General features: G+C 42.5%; 1 protein-coding gene across 1 annotated transcript; it reads left to right on the forward strand.

Moving 5' to 3' along the window:
- Positions 1-118: 118 nt before the first annotated feature.
- On the forward strand, positions 119-9,696 carry nckipsd (NCK interacting protein with SH3 domain). Its single transcript, XM_020101731.2, has 13 exons — positions 119-289; positions 1,603-1,715; positions 1,814-2,030; positions 2,287-2,362; positions 2,595-3,148; positions 4,519-4,689; positions 5,774-5,860; positions 6,898-7,036; positions 7,127-7,207; positions 7,338-7,466; positions 7,562-7,651; positions 7,768-7,940; positions 8,079-9,696. Exons 1-13 carry the CDS (start codon positions 119-121, stop codon positions 8,301-8,303), a joined length of 2,226 nt encoding a protein of 741 aa, XP_019957290.2. The 3' UTR covers positions 8,304-9,696.
- The last annotated feature ends 1,112 nt before the right edge of the window (positions 9,697-10,808 follow it).

Genomic DNA, 10,808 nt, shown 5'->3' on the forward strand with positions numbered 1-10,808 from the left:
ATGCCTCCACAGACTCTCTAACCCGCCTCAGACACCGCTCGCACTCCAACTCGGACACCGCCGATCCCCGGACACCGCCCCGGCTCTTCTCGGCTCATTCTCGGTGTCGCTATAAAGTATGTACCGCTCCCTGTTCGCCTTCCGATCCGCGGAGCCCAACTCGCTGCACTTCGCGGCCGGGGAGAGCTTCCTAATCCTGGAGAGGAGCAACAATCACTGGTGGCTGGGCTCCCGCTGCAGCTCCGGGGAAACCGGCTACATCCCCGCCTCGTACATCGAGAAAATCCAGGTGAACACCGCCCGATGGCAACTGTTTGTCTGAGGGGATGTGAACTGGGACTGAGGAGTAACCCAGATCAGAGGGTTGATGGGATTTAGACAGACGGATCCTGTGTGTGTGTGTGTGTGTGTGTGTGTGTGTGTGTGTGTGTGTGTGTGTGTGTGTGTGTGTGTGTGTGCGTGCGTGCGGGCGTGCGCGTGCGTGCGTGCCTGTGTACAGCTGCAGCAGCGCAGGCCCCTGCTGCTGGAGCTGACTGCTGATTTCTGCATGTTTGCTGAAGAACACATGAATTATTGGAAGGAAGAGAGGGAGGCTGCATTATCGTAGAGACATGGCCTCCTGCACAGCAGCACTGCAGCTGCTGACTGCAGTGTCACAGACAGAGAGAGAGAGAGAGAGGGGGGGGGGAGGAGGTGCAGGACAGGAGGATGAGAGAGGACAGGATGGAGGGATTCAGTCCAGAATATGAGAGAAGACAGCTCCAAAGAACAAAACAGCAAGGCCGCAATTATTTCTGTAGACTCTCAACTGAACTTCTTATTGTTTAATAAGTAGCTACCTTCCTCCACATCGCTTTGGACATCGCTCAGTCACACCCAGTTTGTTTTACCAACAAAACCAGATAAAGTGTTTGGGTCCAAACAACACACACTCAACAAACCCATTTGTAATCCTTTAATGCTGCAAGACAAGTCACATAACTAAGGTTGAAGAGTCTCAGGTTGTTCAGGTTCCACTTCCCCCTCAGTCTGTGAGCAGACCTGAGTCATGGGACAGTCTCTCTCAAATCGTCTTCAGTGTGCTGGAATAAAGTGGATGGACAGATATTTGTCTGGGTTGATGGAGGTTCTTACAACTTGTTCCTTCCTTAGATATTCATTTCTCAACAATCTCTCCGCGGTCAGTCTCAATGGGAGTTCGTTCTTCTATTTTCTCAGATAAATGTGAGTTGATGACTTGTTCAGTTCATGTGTTCTACTGTGGGGAGACTGACACTGAACTAGTCCGAGCATGTATTTGTAAAATCATGGGCTCAGACAGGAATGCTCTCTCCTGTTGGTAATGACATTGGCCGAGGAGGTTTAATGAGGCTGAATGTGAGGCCTCACTGAAACACTCTGGTGGAAAAAGCTGTTTTTTGTTAGATAACTGCCCCAGTTTGTTTCTGCCTGCAGTCACACACACACACACACACACACACACACAAACATGTCCCCGGGCCACTATTCTCTCCTGTTTTCTTTAAAGCATGCTGCCACGATAATGCATATTTGATTTGTTCATCTTCCTCCCTTCATGTTCTCTTTTTCTGAATCTGCCAGGCTCCAGAGCAGGATGAGGTGTTGCAGTCCATCGACCGAGCAATTGAAGGCATCCACAACGTGGCCTTAAAAAATGGAGGCAAATACAACCTGGAGCAGCGAGACGTTCTGCAGTGAGTTCAAAATGTTCATGTCCGATGTGTCACGTTAAACAGTAAGACATTGTCCCATCAGTGTCCTCCACACAGGTCATTTTCCTCCTCTGTCGCAGGAAGTTGATCCATCATAGGAAGGAGACCCTCGCACGACGAAGTTCCTCCTCCTCCTCCTCCATTCAGAAACAAGGCCTCCCAACTTCCAGCAGTGAAATATCTCTCAGTCAAACTCCTCCTCCGCCCAACGGCCTTAACCGAGACTATGGACGCCACGGCAGCGTGCCGTTATCAGGAAGCATGGACAATATGCAAAGAGAGCAGGGCTTTTATCAGGTATCAGTGTTTTTCATTTATTATTGTAACTTACGACCAAAGTTTTCTATTAATCAATAAAACATGTTTCTTAATTAGATTTATTTTGATTAAACACAGTTTTGCACGCATGGCTGTGCTTCACTGTGATTTTGGACTTGTTAATGACACAAACAGACATTCTTTCAGTATTTTCTGTCATTTTCTATATTTAACCATTTATAAACAAACTGTTTATAGCCCTATACAATAATAATGGTGGACTCCCCTCCTGCAGGTGCCCCCTCAGCCTCGACGTGCGGCTCCGATCACCCCTCCTCCCCCAGAGAAACAGAGAAGCAGTCGACCTGCAGGTTAGTGAAGGGCAGCGGGAGCGAGGGGTTTCATTCTGCAGCTCATTACCAACATCTCAGTGTTCCACTTTACAGTCATGTGACAGGGTTGTTGTTTTTTGCTACTTTTAGCTGATGCTACCTGCTTCAGCTCTTTACTACATAAACAGACTCTATTCTTAGTCTTAGCTCACGGTGTCCGCTCTGTAACTGGAGCTCTCTCTCTCTCCCCCTCTCTCTCTCTCTCTGTCAGCTGAGCCGGAGGTCCCCTCCAGAGTGTCCTCTCTCTCCCCGTCCCCTGCTCCCTCCCTCTCGATCAGCACCACCTCTTTGGAGTCGGGCTCCTGCCCCTCCCTGGTCTCCTCTGATGTCAGTTTGCCAAGCGTCTCCAGCACTCCCCCCCCTCCAGTGCCATCTCGTGTGAAGCCCCCTGCGCTGCCTTTAGAAATGTTGCCCTCTGACTCCCCCCCTCAGCCTGCTCCTGCGAAGAAAGGCCTGGCGCCTCAGCCTCCTCAGCCTCCTCAGCCCACCACCACTTTAGAGCCCGCTGCGGAGAACCAGCCGGAAAGCGAATGGCCCGTTGCGCCCCCGTCTGTCGCTGAAAGTGCCCCTGGCAGCCCCACTATCTCTGAGCCGGTGCCCATGACCATCGGGGCTGAGCTGATTGAGCTGGTGCGGAAGAACACAAGCTTGAGTTATGAGCTGTCACGGGTCGCTGTGGGCGTGGTGGTCGGCCATCTGCAGACCACTTTGCCTCAAGCATCCTCCGCCCTGGAGCAAGTTCTCCTCTCCCTGGTGGAGAGCAAGGTCAGATTTGTTTTCATGTGGATTCAGCATCATGGAGCCTAAACCAGTGTGGTTCAAAGTTACAGCTGCATTTAGCTTCGATATTTCTCAGAGTCACTGGCTCTGTCTGAAATCACTCAGTCATTCACTCCTCCACACTGAGTGTATAGAGAGCTCCATGTGGAGGACAATGCAAAGAAGTTATCAGCAAAATGAAAAAAAACACCTTTGTCCAATAGGATAATACTATTACTATCTTCACTACTATTACTACTATTTTCTCTGTGGCATCAGGTACATTGTACCTGTCGCACAGTTAATACTTGACTTACGTTTGGAACGCATCCATGCATATGTTTTCGTCTGTTTATTTGGTTGTTATTTAGTAGGATTCCACCAAAACGACTGAAATCTGTGGAGAGGTGAGACATGACCTGAGGAAGAACCAGTTAAATGGGCTCCAGGATTTTCATGTTTAGCTGATGTTGTTGAGTGTGAGCAATTTGTTGCAGATCTAAATGAAAATGCAGCTCCAGTTAATTCAAATGTGGTTTCATAATGGGACTGTTGCAGCTCCATTCTTGGTTGTCGTTGCTTATCTGAGGTTTTGTTTTCACATCTCTCATCTCTTTGCTATTTTTCTTAATTCAACACGAGCACAATGCATGATGGTAGATATATATAGATATCTCTACACTTCTTTTCACTTAGCATCCAGACAGCACTACAAATTCACTATACAGTGAGTGATGGGTGATTTTGGACATTTTAAAATGCAGGGGACAGAATGTCTCTCATTTCCTGTTTTTAAATTCACTCTTTGCAGCTTCAAACCAAGCATGACAGAACTGCTGATTATTTCCTGGCAGACTTTTCTGTTTCTTCCTCCCTGTTTAACGGCAATTGGTGAAAGCTTTTTCTGCTGGCTTGTATTCACCTCCTCTTTTGAGTGTTATGCCTGAAATACTCAGTGATCTAATCTCTCACTCTAATCTCAGTGCATTTAGATATTGAACCCTCAGTGAAATACTGATCAAGAAAAGATAAGAAAATTGTTGCTTGGATGTATATCTTGTTTGGTCATACATTTAAAATGAATTACAGAAAATAGCTTCTTCGGTAGGTATGAAAGCAAGTGAAGAAGTATGAATACACTGGTTTAGAGTAACTTTACAGTTACTGCATGAGTGAAAGATATAAAACACTGTAGGGGCTTTTATTAGAGCCAATGTAAAGATTACACTATGCTCTGTAGTTCAATGCCCGCACATATAATATGTTTTTACTTGATCAGTTAACTTCCTTTGTATTTCAGAGAACGGATCATTAAAGTTAATCTGACTGGCAAATCAAGTTATAATGAATATGTGGGTGTGTCTATGTCTCTGTAGGTTTCGAGTGCAGCTCTGCCGCAGGGTCAGGTGTGTCATGACGAGCAGCGGCTGGAGGTAATCTTCAGTGACCTCGCCCGTCACCGTGACGACTCCCAGCAGCGTAGCTGGGCGCTTCACGAAGACCACGCTCTGATCGCCTGCTACCTCGAGGAGCTGCTGAAGATTCTGGTATGATGTAGTGAGCTCTGGATGTCTCTCGTCTAAGAGTTCATGTTTCTAACAGGCTGCTGGTGAAGTGGGAGAAGGTTTGTTACATCCTGACCGAAGATGGCTATGACACATATCTAACTAAAGATACATTTTTCATTCATTCACTTTATTTTAACTCAGGAATACATTTCCATTATAGCCAAGTACACACAATAAACAAAGAATTCTAAGTCTCCAAGAAAACACAAATAAGAAACCGTAAAATCTGAAAAATTGCAAATGCAAGAGCAAGAGTCAAAGTTGTAGAAATAAATACAGGAAATTGAATTGAATTTAAAGCAAATGAATCAACTAAAACTAGAACAGCTGGGGGTAAAATAAGGTGATGTAAAAATATAGATTGTCCAAAGGATAAAAACTAAGATTGCTCTGTCTATTATTTTATTATTTATTTGTTGTATTGTTCCATGTTGCAGCTGCATGATGAGAAAAACTGGATTTACCGAGCTGAGTTCAAACAGTTGGCATCTGCACAATAATCCAGTCATTTGAGGATCTTTGATGAGAGCCACATTAAACTACAGCAGTGGCGTGATTTATTTTTCACTTTTCATAAGTGTGTGTCCAGAAGTTGCAAAAGACATCACAACAAAAGCAATAAATTATTTTTAGAGTTATTATGTATTAATATGCACAGCAATGTAACATCTGTTAAACTGATATGAAAAAGGAGCTTAGGAACATTTTTCATCGATCGATATAAAGTTTTCTCTCTGGAAGAATCTGTGATGTGGCCACAGGACCCGTCCAGATGTTATGTTGTAAATACCAGACATGTTTGATAGGATCAGAGCGGCTCAGACGACTTTACAAATCCAACAGTGTGTTTAAAGACAAATCTGTGAACCCTCCCGCTGCCAAATATTTTTTTTAGTTGGCAGTTCGTCTCGACCAACACTCAGATCAGGGTTGGGATGTTCGGATGAGTTCTTAATGAGCTCTGTAATCCTCTGGAGTGTTCAGATTATGAAGTTACATAGTTGTGATGATATTATTAGATCTTTGCTTTTATATCTAAAAGCTCTGACCTTTTTTTCCTCAGACTGATGCAGATCCAGAGGTGTGTAAGAGGATGTGCAAGGCCAACCACTGCGAGAGCATCATCTCTCTGGTTTCATATTACCAGATGGTAAGAAAAAAATAATGACACTCAAATTATATATTTATTTGATTTCATTTTATTTCTAGCAGGAAAAGACAACAGAGCAATTGAAAAATACCATTGCTAGCTGTGGGCCTGACAGTATATAACTATGTTCTCCCACTTGGGACAAGAGTGATAAAAACATATACAGTACGTAAAATCACATTCCAATTCAATAAAAAGGTAAAAAAAAAATAGAAACAATCAGGTGAACAAAACAATGAAACAAAATTAGTCATTGCAGGTTTGACCTTCCACTAAGTTTTGTGTAAATGTGTGTTTTCAGTGTGTGACAGTGGTTTTTGCTCCAGTGTGATCTCATTCCAGATTATGTGTATGTAAGGAAAGGACCGGAAGAAGTGCAAGTGCTGTTAATCTAGTGTTGCATTCTTATGTTGAGTCTCGGGAGTAAAGCGCTAAGTGCTGGGGAGGTGCTGGAGGTGTTATTGTTCAAGGATCTGGAAAAAGCATTTGGAGGCTACGTTGTTTGTGTAGTTGGGGCAATGCAGTGCAGAGTGTAATGAATCTTTGGTCTCATGGTTTCTGTCATAGTGAGGGACGAAATGCATGATAGGAAGAAATGCATGTGTCTGAAACAGTGTGGGTGATATATGGTTGATTTTAGTCTATGCGTACAGTTTCTGGTTGAACGTCTTCGTTAGATTATGGATGTGTTCCCGGTAGATGAGATGTGAATCGAGGAAAGATATTTATAAGTCACTGAAAAGTGATCTGTCCAGGAAAAATAATAATTTTAGAGTTAGTAAAAATGTTTCTGTAAACAAAATGCTGGTGTTTGTGGTCATGGTTTTTAATTAAGTTTATTTGTATTGTCAGTTTACTAGAACCTGTTCATCATTAATATTCAACTAATATTTATTGCTCATTACACATTCTGCCCAGTGAATGTTTCAAACCTCCCTGCAGTCCTCCGGGTGCACTTGTTCTAGCCTCAGTAGTCTGTGTAAGTAATGTGTAAGTGTGGATATTTGGCTCATCGCTGCCACCATGTGTGCGGGCAGGAGCTCCGTGTGTCGCTGCGGCTGCTGCTGCTCAAAGTGTTCGGGGCGATGTGCAGCCTGGACGCCGCTCTCATCTCCACGCTGCTCAACTCCATCCTGCCCATGGAGCTGGCCAGAGACCTGCAGAATGACACACAAGGTGAAACCACAGACACGTTTGTGCCTCCTCTCATTGTTCACACACTTACTCAGATATCTTTATGGTTATTGTGTGTCTTTCTCTCCCCAGAGCATCAGAAGATGTGTTACACAGCTTTGGTGCTGACTATGATCTTCTCAATGGGCGAGCAGGTGCCATATCATCACTATGGTATGAAGACGCTTTGTATGTGTTGTTGGTGAAGAAAGTCGATTCTTCCAAATAATGAAATTGCACTTTTATTTAGAAAGCACATTCAAGTTATACAGAGTGCCTGTAATCCTGACCCCCCCTCCTTCAGAACACCTGAATGATGACTTTGTTCAGTTCCTGCTGGATGTTGTGGAGGACGGGCTTCCCTCCGACCCCACTGAGCAGCTGCCCGACACCTTTCTCAACCTCCTGCTGGCCTTCAACCTGCACCACACAAGTGAGAACATCCCCAGTAGGCCTTTCTGACAGACGACATCTTTAGGAGCTTTTATTGTTTTATGATTCACGCTTGTTTGTGTCTGTGTCGTCCAGCTCCCAGCAACAATGTGATCATGCAGGAGGTGAAGAAGAAAAATGTCAAGATCCTGTCAGAGAAAGTTCTTCTGCTTCTGAACAGAGGCGGTAAAAAAAACTAAAACATTGTTTGTCATATTTTCCATATTTTTAATATCTATTCCTGAAGCTTCCTCATTTTTATTTTTCATATCATTCTTCATCTTTTGTCCATTCCTCTCCAGATGACCCCGTGTGCATGTTCAAACACACCCCGCCTGCACCGCACTCTGTGCTCAAGTTTCTGCAGGATGTTTTTGCCAACAGAGAGACGGCTGACATCTTCTACCGCACTGACATGATGGTGATGATTGACATCGCCGTCCGGCAAATATCTGACCTTTCACCTGGAGACAAGGTGACACACACACACACACACACACACACACACACACACACACACACACACACACACACACACACACAAACAACAATACTATTTCTGTTACATTCACAGCTCATTATTATAATCTGCTCTCCTTCCCTTCCCGTGAAGCTAAGGATGGAGTACCTTTCCCTGATGCACTCCATAATGCGCTCGACGGACTACCTTGAGCACCAGCACCGCCTGTCTGACCTGCAGGGGGCACTGCAGAGGATTCTAAGGGAGGAGGAAGATCCCGGAGAGGAGGAAGGGAGCGCTACAGCCAAACAGATGGATAAGCTCATTGTGCAGCAGATCTACAAGGAGTTCCCACATATCTGTGAGAACCAGGTCTAACCATATCAGTATCACGCTCACACACTGTAGTCTGCTCCCATCTACTGCAGGGAGGTGCAATAAAGCTTGAAAGAAGAAGAACTGATGTTTGATGGGACGCCCTGTGATCTGTGCCAGACTGTACTGAGAGAAGCAAACCAGTTCCGCCAATGTTTTCCTGGACTGGTCGTCCAGCATCCCTGTGATTGACATCAAGAAGATCTTGCAGCTTTTCTCCTCTTGAATAAGTTTTATCTGATGAATTCAGGAGGATGTCTTAAGTTTGTGTCAAGAAGGGAAAAAATATGACGAGTGCGTTGTGAGGTTTAGTCATACGGAGATTAAAAATAGCCAAATCTAGGGCAAGCTTAGGAGCTTTTCTCACAGTGAATTCTTAGCAATAATAACAATTACACATTACCTAACTATACTTTATTAATTAAAGTAATAAAGCAACAGTAACTATGACTAAATCTTATTCTAACCAAATCAAACAGATTTTAGAGCAAATTGATCGATTTGACATTTTATTCAAATTAAAAAATAGTTGTGAGAATACTTTGAGCCTTTATGTGCTTCCCTAACAGTGGGACCAAACTACTGTGTGTTACTGAAAGCATTATTTTATTTACAGCATACAGAGCTTCCTCTTTCATCCACTTCCGCATTCAGTGTATTTCAAACTAAATCAAGTTCAGCAAGTGTACTGTCATATTGAGAGGAAAAAAAACCTGGACTCATGAGTTATCATTACTAAGCTTTTAGCTGAGTAACCTGCTGCTACATACTGAGTCTCTCCTGTGGCTCGGTCTGGTACGTTTGCTGATCGCTCTGAACTGACACACGCTAAACTCCTCCAGCGCCACAAGTCATTGACTGTTTACAGATCTGAGGGTTTTGTCGTAATGCTGCATTCACACTCAGCCTAACTGTGCTGCAATAAGGCTTTTAACAACGTGCTGTAAAAGACTGAGTATTGACTAATGTGAAGAGGAAACGTGTTTTGCAGTTATTATCTTAAATATTTAACTGGTCAGTGTTGTTGATTTCTGGTTATAATCTCATAGTTCCACTGCAAATCAAAACAAGGCAATACAGGGCATTTTGTTTATCTCCTCGTGGTCTTATTCTTAAACAGCAACACATCCCTTTCCTTGTTTCTTCCCTGTGATGTAGTGATTGATGTCGTTCTCCCATCTTACACTGAGCTTCTCTGTTTCTGTCCCTGGAATGGCTCCTTTAAACATGTGTCTGAGAACACAATCTAGAAGTAACATCAGATTTATGTCCAAGTACTCATTCATTCACTGTTAGTGAGAGAGATGAACGTTTCCTTTCCATATTTAACATTGTCTGCACATCTGCTCTGACTGTGTTATAATAAATCTAATAAAGCTATATTTTAACAGTGGAAGTATTCGGATTGGATCATTGTTTTCACATTTTAACTTCTTCCTTAAAAAAGATGTATGTAAATTAAATGCTTCATATACAACTGTGTGAGGAAAAACTAAGATGTATGAACAAGCACTGAGTGATAGAGGTGCGTAATAATGTAATGTAAGGATTTACAATGTATTTACCGGTAAATACTACTGATCATCATTTTTATTAGAATTTCCTGTTTAAATTTGTGCATTTTCAGTGTGTTGGTATGTGTAGATAACAATAGATTACTGCTAATTTAAATGTATTATAAATATGTTATTTTATATGATACTGTTACACCCCCTTTTTATCCTATTCTTCATCTATATATACACCACTGGTAAACAACAAAGCTATATATGTAGTATGTATTCTCTACATAAATATTCGTTTTATTTTCAAACGAATAATGTTATATTTCATATATATTACAAATGATACAAATATATAATCACATAAAATCAAAGACTGTAATATTGGCTTAATAATAATAATAATAATAAGTGTAATATAATTATAATTATCATCATAGTAATTATTATAATTACAATAACGCTTATTATTTTTACGATAATAATAACTATTGGAATTATTATCTTTTTGAATGCAAAACTAAATGTTGAAAAGGCCAAAATGAAAATGGAAACAAAAACCAACATTCACACATGAACCACCCTGCACACACACACAGTGATACACACACAAAGTAATACACACACACAGTGATACACACACAGTGATACACACACACAGTGATACACACACAGTGATACACACACACAGTGATACACACACACAGTAATACACACACACAGTGATACACACACACACAGTGATACACACACACAGTGATACACACACGCAGTGATACACACACACAGTAATACACACACACAGTGATACACACACACAGTGATACACACACACAGTAATACACACACACAGTGATACACACACACAGTAATACACACACACAGTGATACACACACACAGTAATACACACACACAGTGATACACACATACAGTGATACACACACGCAGTGATACACACACACAGTGATACACACACACAGTGATACACACACACAGTGATACACA

The sequence above is a fragment of the Paralichthys olivaceus genome, chromosome 2, assembly GCF_024713975.1.
Source record: "Paralichthys olivaceus isolate ysfri-2021 chromosome 2, ASM2471397v2, whole genome shotgun sequence".
Lineage (NCBI taxonomy): Eukaryota > Metazoa > Chordata > Actinopteri > Pleuronectiformes > Paralichthyidae > Paralichthys > Paralichthys olivaceus.